At 39.2% G+C, this 25923-nt stretch overlaps 1 protein-coding gene across 3 annotated transcripts in view; it reads right to left on the reverse strand.

Moving 5' to 3' along the window:
* The window catches only part of LAMA2 (laminin subunit alpha 2), a 531387-nt gene that overhangs the window by 114931 nt on the left and 390533 nt on the right, over positions 1–25923 (reverse strand). For all 3 annotated transcript variants that reach the window (XM_037045779.1, XM_037045780.1, XM_037045778.1), the window contains exons 33-35: positions 18579–18721; positions 15237–15335; positions 2833–2944 (exon numbers count right to left, since the gene is read on the reverse strand). In XM_037045779.1, coding sequence (XP_036901674.1) covers positions 2833–2944; positions 15237–15335; positions 18579–18721 — 354 coding nt within the window. The remainder of the gene's footprint in view (positions 1–2832; positions 2945–15236; positions 15336–18578; positions 18722–25923) is intronic.

Genomic DNA, 25923 nt, shown 5'->3' on the forward strand with positions numbered 1-25923 from the left:
AAAAATTATTAGAGTGCTCAAAAACTGCTTTAGAAAAACAATGATTGCCCCATAGCCTCTACAGAAGTTGGAAACTCTCTGAATAGTTTTAAACTACAGATGAATGTGTTAGTCTCTTACTCAGAGACGTGTACTACAGCTTCAGCTTGTTTTTAATGGTATTGAAAGGTAACTATAATAATATGTTTTTTAAATTTATGTATTTATTTCTACCTTGTTTCAAAGAAAATTAGAAGTGGTTTAAAAATTTCCTTAAAACAAGATAAAATCAACTTAAAAGGAGATAGTAAAGATTAAAACATTAATGTAAATCAGGAGAAATACTAACAGACAAAAAGTCATGCCATAATGTTCAGTGCAGTGGATCCTAAACCCAGCACTAAGTATCTTAGTAGCCAAGGCATAGCAGTGGACAAAAATGAGGTAATTAAGAGGTATACAGTGTATGTAAATACAAACAAAATAATTCCTCATGAGAAGCAAAGCTATTTTTTACAATGAACCTTAAAAGTTCTCTGATGGGTGAAGTTATCCTAAATGATAAACACCACTGTGATCTGAGAAACAGCAAACAAGGGCGCTTGGCCTAGATTAAGGCCAATTATATGTCAGGACATACACTGATGGGTTTATATATATGTTCACCCACTACTTCCTATACTGTGTGGAATAAAATACAGCTTATTCCTAACCTAATCAGGAGTTACAGCATAGTATACTTCAAAAACTATACTGAGATAAGAATGCTTTAGATTAATAGATGCTGATTATCTGTGAAGAGGCCATGACTATGACAGAAGATAAGGTGACTAAGGTATGCCATCTATCTAAAAATAAAACTGAATAGACAGTGCCAGGGTGAAGCACTCACTCTTCCCAGAAATTTACTGCCACTAGTGAAACCCAAAATTACTGAGAATTATTCTAGTTATTGTCATTTTAAGAGAAAAAAGAGGAGTGGATGTGTTGCATTACCCACTGAAAGCTTCTGATGAGCTGCCTTTTCTTAGTTTAAAAATCCCCAAAACTACAAAGCCTTGCAGCACATATACACAGCTCAGCTGGAACTTAGTTTAACTCTGGCATACTCAAATTTAAACTTCCACGAAATGTTAGCAGTTGGATTAATTCGGCCCAAGTTCTTTAAATAGGGGTGTGGTGATGAGTTTTGTAGTCATGCATGTTAGTACTTGTCAGGGGAGAGAGTAGTATTCACATATTCCTCAGGCACAGAATCACAGCTATCCCGAATGGCACTTCATGTGAATTAGAAAAAGGTGCTCCATGGGAACAAACACACACCGACTGTTTCACTGCTATACACTTTCGGGAATGGGAGACACCTCTGATGATACTTAACCCTTTTCTCTGATGGATGGATAGTGGATGGGGAGCAAAACCCGGTTAAATGTCATTTACACTCTGCCCCCCGCTGGTGGCCTTTGTGCAGTGCACCAGCTGGGAGGCGGAGGGCACAATGTAGAAGAGTAATCAGTGCTGATAATGGAGGCGGTGGAAAACATGTATTAACATTCATTCTCATGTACCAGTGTCTGATGGAAATGATAACAATGAGTTCACAGGATAGGCTTCTTGGTGTCCAGTGTTTGAGACTGAGATGGAAGGAAAAGGAAAGTTTCTTGAATATTGATGAGTGCCTTCCGGTGTCCAGACACAGTGAAATTGCCCTGGGATTATTTTTCCCCTCATTGTGGGGGTGGGCACTCTAAGTAGCATTAGTGGTAAACAAAACCATGAAAAGCATAACAACTTCATCAGGCAGAGGACTGACCACATGAATTAAGTGCGAATTTCCTGGTAGGAGTAATTTCTGTTTCAGATCCTGACATGTTTTGTTTCAGATTATGCCCGAGATTAAAATTCTGTTTCTTATTGCAATGGGGAATTTGGGGGAATTTCTATCTCTTCTTGGTGAGTGATTCCCAAGAATTACCTGTCAGGATCTGCCTTGAAGTTCTATCTCATGTCCTGACTTACTTGGCTATATTATAAAGCAAACTATATAAAATGTATAACACTGTAGAGTAATAAAAATATTTCTCTTTTTTAAAGAAAAAAAGAAAATAACCAACAACAATGACAAAGCAAAAAAACCCCACCCAAACCCTTTATCTTACTTTCTAAACATGAATTCATGTTTGTGATATTTTAATAGATATTTAAGAACTATTTTTTTAACCTGTTTTCATTGAGAGTGCCTCTCTCTCTGGGCTTTTGTCCAAAGATGGCTTCCACTTTGATGCTCAATCAGCTTGGCAGATGTCACGAACTAACCCCTAGAGAATTGCGGGCTAAGTGCAGTAGAGCTTCTGGTAAGGTAGCACCCCCAAATCCCAAGCAGCAGCTGTTCATTAAAAACCAGCCCTAAGTGTTTTAGATGGCATTTGGAGAAATTAAAATGCTGCTTTAGTGTACCAAGTAGATAGATAAAATTAGCCTTAAAATTAAACATCTTTTAATTAGATTTGAATACAACAGAAAATCATAAATTGCCCATTAATTATTTAATCATAAGAGCTATTCCTTAAAATCTGAAACATTCCTAAAGGAGTACATTCAATTTACTGCTATTCTGTTCCCATAATTACTGATCTACTGACTACTGTCACTAATTTAACACTCTAGATTGTAACTTCTTAGCATATAATGCCCTTGAATAACTTCACCAAAATATTTTTTAAAATCCAACTATCAAATTTAGAAATGGCATCTCTTACTGGAGCATTCCAGTCCTTGGAATCCATTTTTCTATTATTCTGTTGGGAGAAAAAAGTGATTCAATGGTGACTCCTGCCCTAACTTCTGCAATACCTTCTGCGTCCCGGACAAGTTCCTTGATGAATTCTCCTAAGGTGTCCGCTCTCGTGTTGGTCCTCTCAGCGTCCTGTCCAGTCTGCTCGCCATCTGCTGTCACTTTGGTAGCCTAGTGACCCAAATTCAGCAAAAGTATAATTAATAAAGATAAAAGAGCTACTGTTAGATGAATCCCCACTGGCTACATTTTCTTTCAAATATTACTTTGAGCCAAAGGCAATCAATGAATTATTGATCAGATGTACTGGAAGTGATGCCCTGTGCTCAAGTATACAATTAAACTTTATTACTTCTTCCATTAAATGGAAATCAGAGAATTGTATTTGGTCTTTTTAAAGCCCTTGTTACATTCAGTGGCACAGAGGAAGCGATAAAGCACAATTCTTTTTTGGCAAAAGTCTTCAAATTCTTCAGTCTCCACATGTTGCAGTTTTGTCCATATTTTATTTACTGAAAAAGTGTGCAGTGTTAGCAATGACAGAGGTTAAGGCTGTCTGTCTCAATAAGCTCTATGCTACAGATTTGGTTTAGATCAATATGTTCATTAAAGAAACAAAGAAGGGGAAATGCTTAGCTACTAAGTAGTAAATACTTGTTTTATAACTCTATAAAGATGCCAGTAAAACATTAAAGAAGAATAAATGCTAAGTTTTCCCATATGCCATCACCAGAAAAGATGGATGTTAATCACAGAACCATACATTATTGACAACAAAATAAAACAGAACCCCCCAAACCGCCCTACCTCCCAAAGAGTATCTGCATATCATTTCAGCTTTATTCACGTTGAAAATGCAATTTCACATGTTCAAAGTGAAGATGTACCATATTTAGTCATATGAAAGTGGCATGTGTAACATTAAAATTTTCTTAAAAGATACTACAAGATTTAGAGCAACCTAAAATAAGTTTACATTTCATTTTTATATATATATGCAATGCTAATAAATATGAATAAAAAAGATTGGGATAATCTAACTACAAATAATTAATCAAAGAATCACAGATTATTTCAAAATAGTCTGAATAAGGTCTGAGTTGGCAGTTATTAATACCAGACTGTTTGCATTCTAGATGCTCAAAGAATCTATATTTTTTAATATAAAAGTAGATTTTAAATAGAGCTTGAAATAGAACTAAATGGCTGGCCATCACAGAACATGGTTAGAGATGCTACAGAAATTACTTTGTATTTTGTGATTTCTCAGGGGGCAGTAAGAGGTTTAATTCATGAAAGTTTCCAAGTTTTGCATAGAAGGTAGCATATAAAGTCCAAGTAATATCATCTCCCCGACCTGCAAGTGTTACCATCACAAATAAAAGGAGGAAAGGATAAGAATCCACAGGAAGCTTTTAAACTTCCCCTTTACAGTTTACGGCACACACACGATGGTTTGGGGGGGCGGTGTTAGTCAATGTATTAGGATACTCGGGATTACCTCCTAAAATAAAAATAAGGAAATTATTTTACCTGTTAGATTCAAGGCTCAGATGGGTCAGATAACTTCTTACATATCCATACCCCACATACACACACATGTATAATTTTTCAATGTTTCTTCTGAATTACTAAAGTCAATACCTTACGATTTGGGCTGATTAAGCTGCTTTAGGTGCTTGTCTAGTCTGGACCGGACTGCACTCTATGATGTCCCTCTTACCTTCACTGTCACAGGAGACTGCAACAGGGGACTTCACCTACATTATGGTCATCTTTCAATATCCTATCATAAGAATTACTGCATCACCAGCCCTAGTATTTCTTACTACAGAGAAAATGTACATTATCATTTGAACATGACATTTTTTTTTTGCTTTTCAATATCTTACCCATATTACCAAAAGATCATCACTTACTTCAATATTCGCCTTCAAACTTCATGATTCTTAATAGTTCCAAGCATCAAATTTTTTAAACAGATTTAATTAATTAATTTACTTTGAGAGCGAGCGGAGAGGAAGGAGAAAGAGAGGGAGAGAAACATCAATGCGCGAGAGAAACACTGAGAGACAACACCATGGTGCCCTGACCAAGAATCCAACCCATGACCTTCCAATTTGTGGTTCGATGCCCAGCCCACTGAGCCATACCAGTCAGGGCAGAAGCATCCATTTTTTTGAAAATCAATGTATATAAATCCGCCTTCCCTTTTAAATTCTGGATAATCAAGATAGAATTCACTGCCTTGACTTCTACCTAATTAACTTATACAGTAAGGTATAAGTGTCATCAACAAACTCAGTACTGATTATATGAGTACTGCAACATTTAGACGTCAAGATTCTTACGTGACCCATGATTAGAAACAAGTTAAAATGGTTATGACTAAGCCCCTCTGCAGTCAACCTCCCTGGCTTCCTTTTAGTGTATGAATGTGTCCAACTCTCCCCTTCGTGGGGCCTTCTTGTACCCTATTGTCTTTGCCTGGAAGGAGCTTTTCCTCTATACTTTCAGCGACTGGATCTTTGCCATCCATTAGCTTACAGCTTATAAGCATCTCTTCCTGACCTGACCATTTGCAGGGCACCTATCTAGGTTTCCTTCACAGCACCGTGCATTGTCGAATTACTTATTCACGTGTTGGCTTATGTGTTTACTGGCTGCCTCCCTGACTGCATGGTAAGCTCTTAGAAGATAAGAACTTGGTCTGTTTTGTTCATCACTTTATAGCCAGCTGCTGGTATGATGCCTATCTTATAGCAAATATTGAAGGAATGTTGTTACATACATCAACTAAACAATTTCTTAAATGATCTTGCCAACCTTATCACCATCTTTATTGCCTACCTATCTTATGAACATCCTGGAAAAAGCTTTTGTTCATACTCTTGCTCCTTAACTCCTCTCCAATTACCCCAAATAAGTCCAGCCTTTGAGATTCAGTTCCAACCTCCCCTGCAGCTGGATATAAAGTGATGAACAAAACAGACCAGGTTCTTGTCCTCTAAGAGCTTACCACGCAGTCAGGGAGGCAGCCAGTAAACGCATAAGCCAACACATAAACTGGAAGACAGGTGAAGACATCTCTGATGATTTTGCATATGCTCCCCTCTCTTAGATATTAAAAAAGACACAATGATCATGACTATTTTGAGTAAGTACTTTGTTAGGTGTTTTGCTGTATCTATCTAGTCTTCATCCTTGGGGGATGATGCTCCTTCTCTGGATATGCCTTCTCAATATCACTCAAACCAGCCACATGCCTGGTGCTATGCTTGCCAGTGAATATGGATGGCTGGGCAGTTCTCTGGGCATTTGTCAGAGCTTCATAGGAAGCTGCTACTCAAGAGCTGCTGCTGAGTGCTTGTGAGGAGAGCCAAGCCTGAGAGCCTTCGGGTTCCGGCACGCTGCATTCTAGCTGGCTTCCTGGTAATCCAAAATTAGCCTCATTACACACCAAGTACCGTGCTGGTGCACGTGGGGTCAGAGGTTGGGGGTGGGCAGAACTGATCAGGGCCAGCAGAGTCCTTACTGTGGAGGAAGAGGACCTTCCCCCTGCACAGCTGAGAACAGCTGCCTGTGTTGGACGGACTCTGGGAGAGGAGAGGATGTGGGGTGCCTGGCACCGGAGGGTATGGACTTGTGGTATCAGCACTCTAAAAGATGGGTTACACAGTCAGGATCAGTGGTCCCCAGACTGATGTGTGGGCTCAGAGGGGCTTACAATACCATCTTGTGCCTCGTTGACTCTTCCTGCCTTTAGAGATACACAGAAGGTATGCTTCCTGGCTCTATACTAGTGAAAATGAAGATATGGAGGGGTTAAGTGACTTATTTAAACTTACACATATAGGGAAGTGAGGACAAAACAAATTTTCTGTCCCACAGCTTTATATTCTATCTGTATGAACATCCAGGAAGACTAGGAAAACGCAAGAAAAAGTTGAACATTCTGGGTGGGAGGAGGGACAGTGCTCCAACTTAGGCACAACTTTATGTGCATATGCTTTTGGTTTAAGTAAATTAATATATTTTAAAAATCCCTATCAGAACAGCACATAGATATATTTTTAAATATCATGTCTCATTACACAGTAATTAAAGACTGGCACTTGTTAAACCACCCTTTGTTGAGAGACTCCACAAAGAAAGCTGGTGACAAATGCACTATCACCTATGGGGAGTGGTGACAGGTGGCAGTATTCCCAAAGGAGTTAAATTACATGAGAGACTGTCAATAATGTTACAGATGCATGTGAATAGTGCGTGATAGGAGCTATCTGCCTGGTACAGTTTGGCTCTTCTTGTGTTTTATTAAATTATCATCCCTATCCCTTAATCATTTTTCCTCTTATTCACTACTATCTTGTCCTTTGAGTGTTTGACGGATGTCTTCTCATTTACCCTAATATGTTGTACAATCTTCCTTTCATTCTCTATCTTTGATTTTATTTTTACATCCTCTTACCTCTGTCCTATAATCTTCCTAGTGTTCCATCATAAATGATGCCTGAAGCAGTACCTCATGTGTATCAGTTTTACTTTTGATTACCTTTTTTTTATATTCAAGTTCACACAAATAGGTGTTTTCCTTTTATTTTTTTTCTGGAGTGTGTATACCCAGGCAGCATGTATTACCACTGGGCACACACTCATTTACTTCTGAACAATGTAGCTGTTACGTTCTTGCTTCAGCTCCAGCAGTTCTCACCGTGCCTCTTGAAATCTGCACATAATTTTCTTGGTTGGATATTACCAGTGTCTCTCATATTCTGCTTTCTTTGTGTTAACACTAGAATCTAATGGAGCAAATCTAAGAAGCAATGCTGTCTACTGAAGGGACAGCATTGCTTAGATGCCATCCACCTTTGCATTTGCAGACTTAATATGGTTTCCTGCTAAAATTAAATTTCAGATCTAATCATTCGTATATTTTCAAGCATCGTGTTCAGACAATGCCTGTTCTTTGTATCTGTCAGTGAAGTGCTCCTCAGACATGCTGTTAGGACAGACACACAAGAGGAGAGACAGGGAGCACCCAGCTGACCCTCTCAAATGATAATAAGTCAGTTCCATGTCGAATCCTCCCCTAAAAATTGCAGGTGTCAATTTTGAAAGTTCCAAGCCAAACAAGTAGGATTTGTCATAGATTATATCTCCTTTAAAATATAGTAGAAGAATGTTAAAAAGAGATTCTCAGCAACTTAAAACTTTTAAAATTACAAACAAGGCCTTATAAACATGTAATATTGTTGGCACTTAAATTATTTAGAAATTAATTTTATCATTTTGGAAATCCTTAATCTTCATTTAAATTTGAAATTTAAATTTTACATAGGCAGTAAAAGACAATGTAGATAAAACTAAACTTTGATATTTTATATAGGTCAGTCTAATATATAAATAACTTTCTCTTCTTACAGAATATAAGCACTTAAGAGATGTTTATTAAAGAAAAATATCTGATTAATAAAATTATAAATATATTTCTGATTTTAGTACATTTTAGAGAAATTCAAAATTAGTACTTATTTTGGGTTTCTCTACCTTTCATCTGGTTGTTCAAACACTATTATTTAAACTATTCACAGTTATTCATTTGCTTAATTAAACAAATATTGACTGAACACCTACCATGTGCATGGTACTGGTGAGACTATGGTGGAAAAAAAGGCACTTCCTGTCCATTTGGAGCTTATGGTCTGATGGGGCAGAAAGGTATTTATCCAATGATCATGAAAATAAATTTAAAATTACAAACAGAAGAAAAAACACAGTGCTATAAGGCAATTAAAAAAGAACTCTTATCACACCTACAATGTCACAGAAGGCTCTCATAAGACAGGCTTCCATGAGCTAAGGTTTGAAAGCTGAAATAAAATTAACACAGGAAACAAGATGTTGGAGGGGGTGATTTATTTCAAGACCAAATAAAGTGTGTGTGGAAAAGCTCAGTGGTGGGGTGAAATAACTGAAGGACAGTAAGGCTGGATGGTCGGGTGCACAACGGGTGCAAACGTGACCGAAGGGAGGATTTGGCCTTCATCTAGGAGCAACAAGAAGCCAGGGGGAAGAGTTTAAGCACAAGGATGACATGATCAAGTTTGGAATAGCCGAAGTGCTCTCTGGCTGTACTCTAGAGGACAGACTGGGAGGAAAACAAGAGTAAAAGCAGAGGGATTAGCTGGCAAGGCAATGTGGTAATCCCAAACTAAAGATTATGGAGCGCGGACAGGTGTGGGGCAGTGGAGATGACGTCACAGAAGTGGAACTCAGTACATTTGGTAAGGGGAGGACAATGAGGAAGACTAAGTCATAGAAGAGGATTTGGAGGATTCTGGTTTATGTGTTCAATCTGCCAGGGTTCAGGTGACCAGACAATGAGTTGGGGGAGAGATGAGGCTGGGGAGTTATGTGAGAGTTGGATTATAATGGGAGAGTATCACCTGTCATCCCAAACAAATAGAGAGCCCTTGTAGAATTTGAAGGAGAGTGACATGATCAGATCAGTGATTTAGAAAGTTTGCTTTGGGCCCTGGATGGGTAGTTCAGTTGGTTAGGGCATCATCCTGATACACCAAGGCTGCCCATCTGATCCTTGGTCAGGGCACATGCAACCATCAACCAATGAATGTATAAATAAGTGGAACAACAAATTGATGTCTCTCTTCTTTTCTTTCTTTAATTCTCTCACTTTCTAAAAATCAATAAACAAAAACAATTTTTGCTCTGTCATATGCCCATGTGTTGGTTGGAGTTGAATAAAGTTAGAAACAGAGGTCACACAAAGGAAATGAACTGGGTGGAGGGTAAAGAAAAGGGTAGAGTGAAGGGAAGCCTATTGATTTCTATTCTGGGAGACAGAGTGGAGAATAAATCACTGAGGTGTTCCAGGAGAAAGTATGAGTTTGGGGAGGAAGGTGCTGAGTTTAAATTCAGACAACCAGTTGGTGGTTAGGGACACAGGACAGGAACAGAAGAATGAAATGTATCTCAAAAACCCAGATTTCTGAATCAGCATACACATGGCCATGAAGCCTAAAGAGAGTTTACAGAATGAATGGAGATGTGGACTGTGGACTGGACTTCAAGAAAACCAGGTCAAAGGGATGGGCAGAAAAAGGAGCTGAAAATGAAAGGTCAGAGAACCAGGAGAAGAACAGAGAGAAGAGAGAATGTCAAGAAAGAAAGAGTATTAGACGTTGCAGTTGTTGCAGGGAGTTTGAGCAAAATAAAGTTTCCATTGAATTCAGTGACCAACTTGTCACTTGGTTATCTCATGGAAGTCGTTTTAGTAGCATGCTGGGAGTGGAAATCTGTACTGCAGTGGAGTGAGAAGTGAATGCAGATCTCCCTCTGAATCTTTTTGAAAATTTGGCTGTGAAACAGGAGCTGAGGGCAGTACAGAGGTACATGGGATTCTCACCAAAAAGCATCTCAGTATTCCACACATATTGTAGGACAGCTTGAATACATTAAATATAATTTCCATATTTAAGGAATTTATAGTCTGATGGGGTAATAAAGTGATAATAAATCAAAATTGAAAGAGATATCTGATTATGTAATATTTGCTTATGCAATATTTACATATTAATTAATTTATATAAAATACATGTTAAAATGTCTGGAAGAGAAATATTGTTTTCTTTATCAAGGGCTATAAAGAACTTGGTTGCTCCATGAAAAAAAAATGAGCACAAAATATATAAGCACTTAGAGGAGAGAGGGCAGTTCCCCCACTAGATGCAGGATGAGACTCGTCAAATGCTTTAACAAATATAAAGAATGTATTAGTCCTAAAGCAACTGGTCAGCCAACAAAGCAAAACACTGTGCACCAGAGAAAGCACTTCCCAGAGGGAAGGGAGCGGAAGCCATCAGATGGCTATAGGCTCACGGTAGTTCTCAGCCTTGCCTGGCATCAGAATCATCTGGAGAGCTATTGAAAGTTCTAGTGCTCATACGGCACCTCACACCAATAATGTCACAACTTTTAGGGGTGAGACCTGGCACCAGGTAATCCCAATGTACAGTCCTAGTTTAAGGAATTGCCTCCTAATGTAGCTATCGATAATACAAAGTCATGGCCACTGCACTTCTATTCTGGTCCAATTGCTGGATCATTCATGGCTGTGAGTTAAAGGTATTGGTGATCTTAGTCTGATATTATTGGATATTTAAGTCATTTAGCCTTCTAGTTATGATTCTATTTCCATCAATTGACCTTTTCCTTATCATGTAGCTTGAACACAAGGAAAGAAAGAATTGAATATTTCATATTTAAAGTCTCCATGAGGGTTATGTTTATAATTACATGCGTGGTAGGGACAGAAAATTTTTTATTTCCTCCTCACTTACTTCACCAAGGAGATCTTTGCTTTCAACAGTCTTATTTCTAGGCTTTTATGTTATAAAATCGGAAGAATAAGAAAGTAAAAATGGTGTTGGAGTATGGAAAAGGGAAAAAAAGAGTAACTTTACAGTTCAGAAATATGGCAAACAGTATCTCAGCCAGGTGATCAAGATCAACATATTGCATGGGACTAACATGATGTGATGAAAGTGATCCTTTTCTTCCATAGTTTTCCCCACAATAAGCCCATAACTCCATTCTCATCATAAGAAAAACATGAGGCTAACCTCAACTGAGGGACATTCTATGAAATACATGCACTTATCAAAACTGTCAAAATCATCAACAACAAGGAAAGCCTGAGAAACTGTCCGAGTCTAGAGGACACAGCCTAAGAACACATGATGATTAAGTGTAATGTGGTGCCCTGGATGGGATCCTGGAACAATAAAAGGACCGGAAGTAAAATCTGAAGAAACCTGAATAAGGTAGCCTTCAGTTAAGGATAATGAATCAACATTAGTTCACTAGATGTCAGAGGTATACTATACTGAGAGAGTAACAGGAGGTGAAACAGTGTGGGGTAGATGGGAAATTCTTGTACTATTTTTGCAATTCTTTACAAATCTAAAACTATTCTAAAATAAAAAGCTTATTCAAAAATAATATTGAAATCATTTCAAATTGCACCATAAACGTAAAAGGCAAAACTATATGTGTAAATAAAAAATACAAGACTCCAAGATAACATAGGAGAAAATCTAGATGATTTTGGGTATGGCAACAACTTTTTAGATACAATACCAAATGCATGATTCATGAAAGAAATACTGATAAGCTAGACTTCGTTAAAATTAAAAACATCTGTGCTATGAAAGACACTGTTAGGAGGATGAGAAGCCAGACCAGGGACTGGGGGGAAATATTTGCAAAAGACATAATTGATAAAGGACTTATCCAAAATATACAAAGAACTCTTAAAAGTTAATACGTAAACAAATGTCAATGAAAAATGAGACAAAATCTTCTCTTGATGCATTTGGGCTTCTGTAATAAAATACTATATACTAGAGAGCATATAAACAACAGAAATTTATTGCTCACAGCTTTGGAGAGTAGGAAAAAGCAATTCCCCAGCAGGTTAGGTGTCTGATGAGGACCTGTTTCCTGGCTCGCTGATGACATCTGTTGACTGTGTCCTCGCAGTCAAGGAGGGGTCAAAGAGTCCCTCTGGAGTCCCTTTTATAAAGGCACTAATTCCATTTATGAGGGCTCCACCCTTACTACCTAATCACTTCCTAAAAGCTTTATCTACTAATATCATCACCTTGAGGGTTAGGATTTCAACAGAAGTATTTTTGAGGAGTCCCAAACATTTGTCCCCAGCAAGACCTGAACAGACATCTCACCAAAGAAGATATATAGTTGACAAATAAGCATATAAAAAGATGTTCAACAGTCCATCTCATTAGGGCATCATAAATTAAAACAATGAAGTGATAGCACTATGTACCTATGTGGAATGACCAAAAATCTGAAACACTGGCAACACCAAACGTTGCTGGTGGGCATGCAAAATGGTAAAACCACCTGGGAAGATAGTTTGGTGATTTCTCACTAGACTAAATATACTCTTTCCACGTGATCTAGCAATAGTGCTTCTCGGTAATTACACAGATGAATTGAAAAGTTATGTACTTGATCTGTATTGCCAAATCTTGGAAGCAACCAATACACCTATTTCAGTAGGCATGTTGATAAATAAAGTGTGGTACATTCAGACAACAGGAAAATATTCAGTGCAATTAAAAGACACAGAAGAATATTAAATATATTACTACAAAGATGAAGACGCCAATCTGAAAAGGCTACAAAGTGCATAATTGCCACGATACCCTGGAGAAGAAAACTATAGAGACAGTAAAAAGATCTTTGGTTGTCAGGGGTTAGGGTGGATTTTTAGGTCAGTGAAGCTACTCTATGATATCATATTGATGGATATGTCGTTAAACATTTGTCAAAACACATAAGTGTATCCAAGAGTGAACCCTAAAGTAAACCAGGAACACTATCATTTGATAACAATTTGTCCACATAGGCCCAGCTGGCAGAGCAGTGGGTCATTCTGGTGAGGGATATTGACAAGGGGGCTAGGCTTCCGTATGGGCGGGGGTATGTGGAAAATTTGGGTATTTTACAATCAATTTTGCTTTGGATTTTAAACTTCTGGAACATCATGTCTACTTTTAAAGCTTTAGTATGGGAGAGTCTGCTGGAAAAAATCAAGGATGAAGGCTACGAGATAATGAAGGTGTGATTCTCCTAGTGAACTATCTCCTGTGCCCAGATCATTAAACCATCACTAGCCTGTGTTAGTTTTGCTTATATCTCTGTCCCCAGCATCTGGGACATTAAGTCATTCTGTCTTAGTGTCTTACAGGGGTGTCCAAACTTTTGGCGTCTCTGGGCCACACTGAAAGAAGAGTTGTCTTGGACCACACAGTAAATACACAAAAACTAATGAAAACTGATGAGAAAAAAGAAAAAAAGGTTTCAAGTAAATGTATGATTTTGTGTTGGGCTGCATTCATAGCCATCCTGGGTCCTGTGCAACCTGCAGGCCACTGGTTGGACACCCCTGGTAGAGCCTGGAAGACCCCCAATAAATATTAACTCAGTGATTGAATAAAATGACACCTGTTTCATGAAATTTTCTCTAATCACCTTTATCAAGATTAAATTATCCATATGTATGTATTTCTCAGGTACATTTCTTTATTTTATCTCAAGTTGTATGTTTACTTGCAGTTGTCCCATATACCTAAATGCTTTCACACACAACACACACACACAACCCCACAAGCTCCTTGAAGAAAGAGACTGAGTCTTCTTTGAACTTCGTCGTCCAACACCTAGCTCGAGCTTTGCATGTGCTGAATATTCACATGTGCTTGTTGAATTGAGTGTACTCTGCTATGATCTGTTTAAAATTTCTTATTTCATTGTATTCCCATAACAAATACAAAATTATCAAATATCCAGTCAATATGAGATAAATGTACTCATCAGTCTAATTAATGTCTAACTACACTTGGCAAGAAACCCTGTTTTGTATCTGTGCATTCTGCATTCTTTGGAGGAGATTATGGAGAAGCGTTTAGCATGCTGTTTGTAACACCAGGGCCATTGTTTGGCACTCTGTGTTCAGAAGCCCATTTGCTTTCCCTGTGGAATTCATCCTAAACCACACCAGGGCGGGTAGGAACAGTACAGGGCCAGTGGGAAGCCGAGGACTGGGCCTATTTAGGTTCCTGGATTTAGAGAACTATATGTATGTAGTGTATGGCCTGCAGTATCTCTTCTTTTTAAAAAATGTACTAAATAATCTGTAAGAACCCTCTCACTATAATATTCTTTGTCATTTAATGCTCTTAGGTAATCAAACTGGATCCCTAAATTACAGGCCGGTTTTCCTATTCATGCATTTTTCTGGCCACAAGATGGCGGACTTTATGTTGTTTTATTCATTCTCTTCCAGCAAAAAGAACCTTAACCTGCTTGCAGTTTTGAAAATTTAAAACTCCCAATTTCTTTAAAAGCCTGATCAATGCAACATGGACTTTCCATTCTGATTCTAAAAAGTGTCGTGAATGCTTTGAATTTTCACAATAAAGAAGATTTCTTCTTTTGTGTGGGAATACTGATATAGACTGCATTTCTATACAAATGCAAAAATCCCATGGAGAGATCAAAGAGACCACAAGTATTTTCCTTTTTCCCCCTTTACACAGGCAAAGACAGTGCTTAAAATTCAGAATTGATGAAACCATAGTATAGAGGCTACTAGATAGAGTTTTCGAAATATTCTGTCATTCGGTATTTTTAACCATTGTTCTTGACGCTTCCCAAGTATTCCAACTTTGTTTGTGCCAAGGGTTCTCAGATTTTACCTGAGGCAGAAGTAGCCAATCAAAAATGCATCCATTTCATACACCAAAAATGGGAATTTAGAAGAGCGAGATTTGCATTTCAGAAATTTGAAGTAATTTTCCTTAATTTACATGATCTATCTCCTTTAAGAGGACTTTGGATTTTGCCCACTTACCCTGGTCAGAAGCTCATTCATTTCCGTCACGAGCGTGTTCAGATTGCCCTCTGCCAACTGAATGAGCCTCTCTGGGGCCCGCTGAGGTGAGAGCAAGTGCTGAAAAAGATTGCATCCATTTATACATTTTAGTAAATGTTTTTGCAGGGATCATGAGCTTGAACATTGAGCAGAACACACTTTTTCCCCAGCCTTCTCACCTTTGAAGAAAAGAGGAAGAAAGCATTTCAATTGGGCACGTATACACACAGGGCTCTGTGGAATACTCTGACAAATAATACAAATTGCACTAATTTACTAAGAAATTACTATGTTCTGGGATTTTTTTTTTTTTTTACTTAATTCTTCTGACAGTCCTATGATATAAATGTTACTCCATTTTGTGTATGAGAAAACTGGCTTGAAGAGAGTTATACAAAGTCACACAGCCAGTTAAGGGGAGGAGTCCTAATGAAGTCTGATTCTTTAAGGCTCATATTTCAGTCAACAGAGATTCCATTTACAGGTTACAAAGGGGACAGGAGTCCCTGGCAGAGGAAACTGGCCAGGTGCTACCTACCTGGCCTGACCTCTGTGTTGGTAGGAGTGGGCCTGGCACTCAGCGAGGCCATTTTCCTCTTCCATTGAACATAATCAATCTCACAGAACACCACCATCGGACGGGGGCACTCCGTGACAGTGATGAATGACACAGAAGAAGGCCACTCCATAATCTTGTCTAAGTCCAGGCAACACCATGGTCTCAGTGCAGATCACAAAAATACCCCAATCCCATTTTCTGGCTGAGATGAGTGACCACAGCCTCCTTCCTAACCATGGCTCTAGCCTCCCTTTGTTCTTCCTTGCTCCTCGATAAGGTTCATTCGCAGAATATACTCAGTTGTGGGATCATTCCCACTTCCTCACAGCACTCAATCTATTGCCTGGCACAAACCCTAGTGCTAGTAAGTTATTTCTAATGCCTTCTTAATTGAGATGCCCCAAATCCCCTATGGTGTACAGCGTCCTTTGTTGCAACAAGTTAGTAAACCCAACTTCGGACTACCACGCGTGTATTCCTGGTAGTCTCTGGCTGGGACCCAGGGAGCATTAACACAGGTGAAGGAACTGAAGAAAGAGGGTAAATAACTTGCTTCAGGTTTAAACATACCAAAATGGGATGTTAAGTATCCAGATATTAAATGAATTACGGAAGAATGCAAACACAGAAGAAGAAAGAATGGGACTTAAGGAAAATCAAGGTCCTTCTGACAAGCACCCCGCCTTAAGGAAGGAGGTGACTAAATCCCCGTGGCTTAGATCATGGCCACAGATTACTCCCTCTTTCAGAGGGCCCTTTAAGTGATTCATCCATTGCTGAAGTATTATTTTTTAAAAATTATGTATTTGCTTTTCTAGTTTATTTCTTTTTGTATTCATTCCATGTATGAGGAAAATAACCGATTGTATCTTTTCTATTAAAGCTCTTCCCATTCCTGAATACTGGTCCAACAAAGTAAACTCAGATCCCTCTGCCTGGCTTTCAAGGTTGTCTCTCATATCACCCTGCACCACTCAAGTCTCCAACATCAGTGTCTACTCGCCTGACTTCTAATGTCCGTCGATAGGCCTGCTAATTCACACCTGCCTCTGCTATGTGGCTCTCTTAGCTTGGGCGGCAAAAGTCTGTAGAGTTGGGGTTAGGGAAACCATCTCGGAGCAGATCCAGGCTGATTGCTTGAGGGCAAGTTCTTCTCTCTCTCTGAGATTCGCAAAGGTGGCTTCATTCTCACAGGCCCTACAGCAATACAGCCTCTATTAGAGTCCCAGCTCTGCAGCTACCAATGGTGTGACCTTGTGTCTCCCATGGAGCTGCTCCAAGTCTTAGTTTCCCTACCTGAAATAACGTAGATCATATGGTACCCTTTTCTTAGTTTTTGGAATTGCTTTCAGATTTATGAATAATAATTTGTGGTAAAACCAGTCTGTTGCCTAGCACAGAGATACTCGTCAACAAATGCTAGTTATTTTTGTTATCATCATTATTGTTTCCTTCTTCTGGAAAATAGAGATAATAATGTTTACCTTAAAGGCAATGATCTGAATTAAAGAATACTTTACCTGAAGGAGTGTTTGCCAGTACCTAGCGAATAAATCTTAGACTTCGTCCTCCAGTCCTTGCCAATGCTTCTCTGTCTATTAAAATTATGTCTATGCTTCAATTTCCAATACAAATTACACTCTCATTATCATTGTATTCCCTGATTACTCTGAATCTTACCCATTTCTACAGTCTTTGTATTCAATTATATGTTAAATTCTAATAAAGCACATAGTAGTTCTGTACTCTTGCTAATTTGTTTCCTTATGTTGTTTAATTATTATTATTTTTAAAACCATAAATTCTAAGCTTCCTGAGGGTGGTGACTACATTACAGGAGTCCCAAAGCCCTCAGGGAACCAAATGCAGTTCTGGGGCATTCCAGAATCTCTCAGTAAAGGTCTGATAATTGACCAATAGTGTATATGTAGTTAGTTTTCATCTTTTTCCTCAGATGAACCCCAATTTCCTTAACATGTCCTTTTATCCAATTCAATACTGAAAGCTTTATGAATGTTCTAGAATAGTTTCCTAAATTAGTTCTTATTGAAGCACTTTCAAAGGTCTACTTGTTCTCTAGCACAAAATTTTCATCTTGTGCTTTCATTGTTACAAGAAACTGAAAGGCTAATGTAAGTAAGGATTTCTGGAACCAGGCTGAGCCCCTAGAGACAAAGGACCCCCCGATCGCAGCACCCACATTTGCACGCATGTTTTATCGCGTGGCAGACCACGCACAGAAATCATTCAAACTTGTCACGTGATCCCAAATGCTGTTTGAGGACCCCTTGCAAGGAAGGGGCGCCCAGGTAAAACTGTGGAAAGGTGGGAGCCGTGCTTACCACATGGCATGTGTTGATGAAGACGCCTGTGGGGAACCGTCTATCTCATGCTCCTGTTGCAAGCAGCTACTTGCTTTCAGTAAAAATCATCTGTTATTTTATATTAATGTTTCTAATTTGAACTTCATTGTTTTTTAGGCTTTTGGAAGAACTAATCCATTCAGACTTTATGGAGCTATAAGTATAAGGAGTTCATACCTGATTTTATGTTTGCACCTATTTCAGTAATGTAATACAAGTAATTTAAGCCAAATACTGGGGGTACGCGGGCCTCTTTTCCTTAATAGTAAGTTCTCAAGTCTGAAAGACACTGGCTGAGACAGCCTCTGAATTTGAGTTAACGGGAAGAACATTTTCCCCATGATTAAAGAAGCTCCTGTCATTTCCCCCCTGGCTCTCACTGTTACTATCCCAGCCTACCTTTAGCTCCTGCGTCACGTTTTCCAGGCCATACAGCGTCTTATATGGAGCCGGCAGCGGGCCCGTGAGGTTGATGCTCGTGGCCATCTGCTCCAGGCGGGCCAAGTCACCCAGCAGAATGCCCGTGCATTCGTCTCCGCAAACTGTGAAAGAAAGACAGCAGAGATCACTCACTTCCGCTGAGCCACCCAGGCACATGCTCAAAGGCTTCAGCTCTGAAACGCTGTATGGCCCAAGTATAACTCTGGGAAAGACGATGCTACTTATTTCAGATAACGAACACTTCCGAATGAATGACAGTTGAAAAAAAAACGTGAAAAGAACGAGAAGAGGGAGCATGCCTGTCGCTCAGAACCTGAACTATCAATGATGAGATAACCTGTGGAACCAGAGAGAAGGAGCCCATGGTTTGGGCGGGAAGCAAGCGTGCAGCAGAAGGGTTAAAGGAGAGGTGAGATCCGAAGACAGTGTGGTGCCCCAGGGATTTCCACAAGGGCAATCTGGAGGGAATCTGGAGGTGGGGGATAAAAACGTGCTCCTGAGCCCACATGTGTGTGCAAGTGTGTGATCCTGCACCAGGTGCATATGGGAAACCCGTGGCAATCCTGCCTGCACATGCTTCATGCTTTACATATTCCAAACTGTATGAATGTCTAGCTTGACATACATACATTGAGAGGCTTTTTCAACTTACAAGAATTGTTGTTTTTATAATTTCTGTTTTATCCTTCATAATGCTATTTATTTACATATTTACTTATTGGCCAACCCCTTCCTCTTTAATCTGTCAGCATGTTGTCACCTACGATGTAGTCCCACAAATGCCCACTTTGATGATTAACCTAATCCAGTCTGGTAGAAAAAGAATTGCTAAGGAAAAAATTATTCTTTAAGGGCCAAGAGTGCTGATGTTATTTTCCTAATCTTTTCATTGATTAGAAAGAGGGACTATTCAAATTTGGTGGTTGTGGAAGGGGCCTGGTGGTAGACCTGGTGAAATGAAAAAAGGGATTATTTCTTCATTATCAAATTAATCTCCTAAATAGCCCAATTTCTAAAACTAAAATATACTGATTTTTTTGAAAGATAAAAATATACATATTCAGTTTCAATGTAGTTCAAATTTTTTTTACTCATTGCCTCCCATACTCATAATATGCATTCATATAAAGAGTTATAATTTTTAGTTTATATTCCTCAGATGGAGGTAGTAAAAGTATACACATGTTAGAAAAGAGGAAAATACGTAACAGAAAACATGGAGATTTGGAGCAGCTTTGGATCATGCCCCAAACTGGCAAGGATTCAATTAGTTCTCTAAACAGCTCTCCCCCGAGATGCCTAATGGAGAGAAAACCATTAACAGAAGCTTGTAAACAAAGAGAAGCAGTACAGAGGGTGATTTTTCTGATAGAAAAGCAGTTAGAGGTGAGTTACAATATCCCTACTTAGGGAATAAACTGCCCCAGCAGGGCTTTTAATAAATCACATCCTTGCAGGTGACACCTGCGACTATGGAGCATCACCTGCAGGGAATTTGCAAGCTCCTGGCGCCTTGCAAACTGAGTGAACAAAGGGGCTTTGGAGGCAGGGGCTGAGGTCTGGAACTAGAGCTGCGACTCTTCCCTTTCTAACCAGAATGAAAGAGAATTTGCTCTGTGTGGCGACTGAGTGAAAGGGGATCACTGTGGCTTCCCACTCTCAGGTCAAAGCAAGCGCCTGAGAAGCTTCAACACTCCTGTGTGCATGAAGCAATGATAGAAAACACAACCTGGAGCCCAATGATAGAAAACACAACCTGGAGCCCAACTAAATTAACTTTGTCTAAACTCCAACACACCGTCTGGTTCTCCGAGGATGTAGGTCTCAGCATCACCTGAAGGACATTCTTAAACCGCTGAAGGCTGGACCATCCCTCCGTGTTTCTAGTTCAAAAGGTGACCGCATCACCTGGTTTCTGACACTCCAGCTGAGAATGTGCTTTTCTCACTGATACTGATACTTCAGGTCCATGCCCTGTACTTGGAGGAGCAACCAGATCAGCAGCATTGACATTACCAGGGAACTTCTTACAAGTGCCTCATTTTGGACCCACCCCAGGTCCAGTGAAATCAGACTGTACATTTTAGAAAGATTCCCACCACGTGACTTACACATGCTAATGTGTGAAAAGCACTGCTGTAGGTCAGTGATTCTCAGTTTAGGCTGCACAGTAGAATCATATGGGGACTTTGAAACTGAATCAAAGTGCTTCCCCTTGCCAACTCTGGAGAATCCGATTTGATGGGTCTGAGATAAGACCCAGCCATCTGTATTTTTTAAGGATTCCAGATGATCCTATCATACAGCCAGGGTTTAGAAACAGTGGACCAGCTGACCAACTTTAGGGCTACTCACCCAGTCCTAAAGGGAGCAAGGATTTGGAAGACATCATCTTGCCTGCGGTCTCCTCTGCCCAGAACATGTCCCCCTCTGTCTTCCCCTATGTGGCCCCTGGACGCTCAGGTCAAGTGCTCAGGAGTTACTTCCTCAGAGGGGAAAGCTGTGATGACTCTGCAGTCACTGTGCCCACCAAACTCTGCAGCCTTCCCTTTGTCTTGTCACTGTTAACACTCTTGTGGGGGAGGTGCATCTTACTGCTTTATTTATATATTGTTTCTCCCTCACCGGAGAAGAGACCTTAATTACCTTTGGTCAGAGTGCCTAGGACACTGTCTTCCACATAGTAAACGATTAGTAAGTATTTTGGAGGACACCACCAGGGAGTTAGAAGGAAACAACTGAGAGAGGAAGAGAGAGCTGAGCGGGAGGGAGATAGAGAGAGAGGCCACAAAGGAAATAGCTGAATGTGAGACGATAATAATGAGCGATAGGACATAAAAAGTCACACAGATGTGTGAGGAACAGGAGAGCAGGATTGAAAGCAATGGTTAGAGAGAGAAAACTGTCTTGTGACTGAAGAGGCAAGACTGACTGTCGTCAGTGAGGTGACTATCATATCTTCATGAGAGGATGCAGTTTTGACTCAGGAAAGAGTGGAGGGGAAGAAAGGAGACACAAAGCATTATCAGAGAAGGAACAACCCAGGTGGGTTACTGAACAGACAAAGACAATACTCATTTCTGGGGCGCAGTGGAAATGGTTACCACTTTTTTGCTGCTCCTCCCATGAAGAGAGAAGAGTCCATTGGCCCCCTTGAATCTGGCTTGTCTGTGTGACTCACTCTGACTCACAGCGTCAGAGGGATACTGTGTGACTCCTGAACCTCGGCCTCAAGAGGTTTTGCAGTTTCTGCTTCCACATCTCAGATCCGAGCTGCCTTGTAAACAGTCCCAGATTAGCCTCCCTGGAGAAGAGAGGCAACTTGATCTTGAGAAAGGCAGGTCCAACCATTCCTGCTGAGGGCCCATCGTGTGAATGAGGTCACCTGGGACTCCCCAGGCATGACAACAACAGAATCATCCAATGGAGCCCAGCGCAAATGGCCAACTATAGAACCTTGAGCATATAGAGAGCATGGCTCTAGGCCATTCAATTTTGGAATGACAGCATAGAGAACTGATAACCTCTCCCCCAATATTGCATGTGTGATCTAGAGGGTAAACTCAGAACAGAGACAGGTTACAATTCGTAAGTTAAAAACAAGTATTAGTAAAAAGTTCATCATTGTTTAAAAAGTTCCATTTAACTTCTAGTAAAGATGTATTTTGGGCAGATATCCCAGGAGGGAAGCAAGCAATGTTCCTTCTTCAATTTCAAGATCTTGAAAGATATTCGATTTAATATCTCACCGTGCCTATCAGGGCAGCGTCTTCTTCAGGAACCCTTTGCTAGTTTGTTTTCTAATTTATTACAATTTATAACCTACTTATTTCCAAGAAGGAATTGAGTCAGCTCCTTGATAATGATATGGCTGGAAGCTCCTTACTGATGGTTCCAGAAATTTCCAGGGAACAGGTTTCTTGGTTTTTATTTCATACAAGAAGAAATCGGGAACTGTACCACAGAACGAGGTCTGATTTACAATAATAGACTACAGAGTAAATTGGTGGATGAGGGTGCCAAGAGGCATGATGAATACTAATTTTGCTCGCATTTATTCTACCCCCTGCCCATCTGTTTTGGTTTCTCATCTTCAGTTGTTGAAATAACAATGTATTTAATTGCTTTTTCAAGGACTTATACATTCCACTTTACGTCTCTGTGTCCAAAGGTCTATTATTATCCCGTGTCTTATGGTCTCTGCATTGGCTTTTGGGGGAACAAAGTGCAAGCACATTTCCATAATTGAAGGGTAACTTTTATATATGCTCCAAGTAATGTACTAACATCTGTCCAAATGGGTCAGGAAGACTTATGAATATAACAGTCATGGGGATTTTTTCAAAGCTCCTGTATAAGTCCAGCTTATGCAGCTATAAGATAAAAATATGGAGAAATGTGCCCTTTACATAATGACTTGCTATTTTACCCTAACACAAAATATTTTACACCACAAGCTACTTTTATTTGCCCTCAAAAAGTCTGAAATGTCTGGCAACAAACACTGGAAATGAGATGCAAATTAAAACCACATTTAATTCATTCTCATAGGGAAGATCTGAAGCGTGTATAAAGGCATGGAATATTCACTCTATGTACACAATTATTTTTTGATAAGGGCACAGTAATGGTACATTGTAAACTAACACTTGTAATTAGGACCACCCTATTCCAAAAAACCCCCTCTCTAAGTCATCCTCCTAAACAGCAACAGAAATAAGATTACAAAAGATGACCCTTCCTAAGACACATGGGAGCAAAAGCGAATATTTCAAGACTATGAATATATTTCACATGACTAAATGTTTCTGAGGCTTCGCCTATAAAAGTGTCAGGATAACTTTGTATCTAATATTAACAAATATAGTACTAAATTCAGATCGTTACAGCTGGGCACATGGAAGGGGCAAATCATGCAACTGATATTACAGATCTTTCTGTTAGCAATTAGCACAAAACACTGCACTTCCACCAGGATCCCCCATGCAGCGTGCCCATGGGCTTGCTGTCCCAGAAAGCTCACACTCTGCATCCCAACCAAAAAAGCTGAAGCTGCGATGAGTGCACGGGGTAGTCTTGAAAAGGCCAAACCTATGAACCTGAAGGGTACATAAACTGTTAGCTCTAATCAAATGGGCTAACACGAGTAAATACACATTCCCAACAAAAGATAAAATTACTAGGTGTTACTAGGTGTGTTTTAGTTGAACTCTTCCACATAAGGCCATTGATAGCTCCTTGATATGGGTTTATATTTCTTTTCCCTTTCCCTTTCAAAAAGAAACTTTTTATTAGCATATATTTAGAGCTTATTCTTATATATAAATAAATAGCTTCTGAAGTAAAAATGTGGTTTAAAACTGATGAAGAAGGCTTTTTGTTCGCTTGTTTGTTTGCCTGTTATTTCTCTGAATAGAGAGAAAGGTATTTGGTAAGCTTTAGGTGAGGCTGATGAATTTGTTCGTGTACCAAGTTGTGATATATACAAGGTAAATTTGTATGTTTTAATTTTAAATTTTATATTATATATAGGTTTTATGTAGTATATATGTTAAACAAAATTATGTACATAAGTATATGTGAAAAACATATTCAATCTGGTTCCAGTTTGGTGTAGCTTTTCTGAAAAATAAAAACTTTGGTAGTACTATCAATAATAATGAAAGAAGCCCTGGCTGGTGTAGCTCAGTGGATTGAGCGCAGGTCTGAGAACCAAGGGATTGTGGTTGGATTCCCAGTCAGGGCACATGCCTGGGTGGCGGGCCAGTTCCCAGCAGGAAATGTATGAGAGGCAACCATACATTGATATTTCTCTCCCTCTCTCCTTTTCTTCCCTTCCCCCTCCAAAGATGATAAATAAAATCTTTCAATTAAAAAAAATAATAATGAAAGAGCTTTTGTCTATACAATATTCACTATGTAGCAGGTAATATGTTATGTCTTGCCATGATTACCTAATGTTCACGGTAATTTTATGAAGTACTATTAATGTCTTCACTTTGAAGATGAGAAAAAGAGTCACAATCAGTGTGTTTATAAATCTATAAATAGAAACTTGAAGAGATGAGAAAAAGTAAGATGTTCATAAGAGGTTTTCAGTGACTTGAAGAGTCTAGAATTAGAGATAATTATAGAAAACCAAAATTTAGCCTAACCTAAATATTTCATAGGAAACTAATAGGTTGAAAAAATATTATGCATTTGAAAAAATGATCAAATAATAACCATGACATAATAATCTTATTAGAAAAAATTTTCTGGAATTTTTCAAGCATCCATTAGGCTTAGATACTTTGCATGCATGCATGTAGTATTCTATTTCCATTTCACAGAGAATGAAATGAGGTTTAGAAAAGTTAAGTAATGTCACACAAGTCATATGTGTCTTGCAAGGATGCAAGGTTGCTAGAGTGACTTGAAAACAGTGTGCTTCCTTATGTCAGAGAAGGTGATGGTCAGACTATCTTGTCTGACCGACTTTAAAATCATGTAATTCTATTGTTCTGTGAGGTGAATAAACTTCCTGAATCTAGCAGAGTAAAAACTATGATTAAATGAGTTTACCCTTAAAATAAAGCTTAATGGGAAATTAAAGAAATTGTAATCAGCCTCCTATATATGACAATTCAGCATAGAACTTTTTCAGTCCATTAATACAACAGCTTTCTCCATGTGACAGACAAACAATGAAGACTAATTGCCAGTAACTAGGAAAATTCTCTAGAGTCAGAGCATTTGCTCTTCCACAGAGTTGTTAGCCTGGACCTGTTCTAAAAAGGTTGATGATACGAAACTCAAAGGACCTTTTACTAACAAAACAGATGCAGAGAAGGTCAAACAGGACAAACAGAAGTTTCTTTTATAGCTTCTCTGATGTCTGGATTTGATCAATGTGCCATGGCTGAAGAGTTGCAGAACAGCAGGGCAGACATACTGGCCTTTAAATAGGAACCAGTACTGGAGGGTTAAGTGGGGACAAGGAGAGGACGGCACGTAAGGGGCCAGGCCAGGGGGTGATCACATGTCCAACGAGCAAAGTCATAGCTCTTTAAATAGTATCTATCTGGAGGTCAACTGATGATTTTTCATCATCTTTTATCATAGAAAGTCCCGTTTTCTTCACAGGGACGAACCACATTCCACTATTTTGTTCGTGTTCTCATATACAGGAAACAACAACTGCCACTAGTAATCGTCTTTGTGAGTGCAGCCCCATTCTCGAGACATCTTAAGAGTCGCTGCATTATTGTGATAAGATTCTTGGTGGCAACTGGCAATTAAAAATAGTAATCTTGACTGTGTC

Source organism: Sturnira hondurensis, unplaced genomic scaffold (assembly GCF_014824575.4).
Source record: "Sturnira hondurensis isolate 20B ecotype Veracruz unplaced genomic scaffold, ASM1482457v3 Scaffold0004474, whole genome shotgun sequence".
Classification (NCBI taxonomy): Eukaryota; Metazoa; Chordata; class Mammalia; order Chiroptera; family Phyllostomidae; genus Sturnira; species Sturnira hondurensis.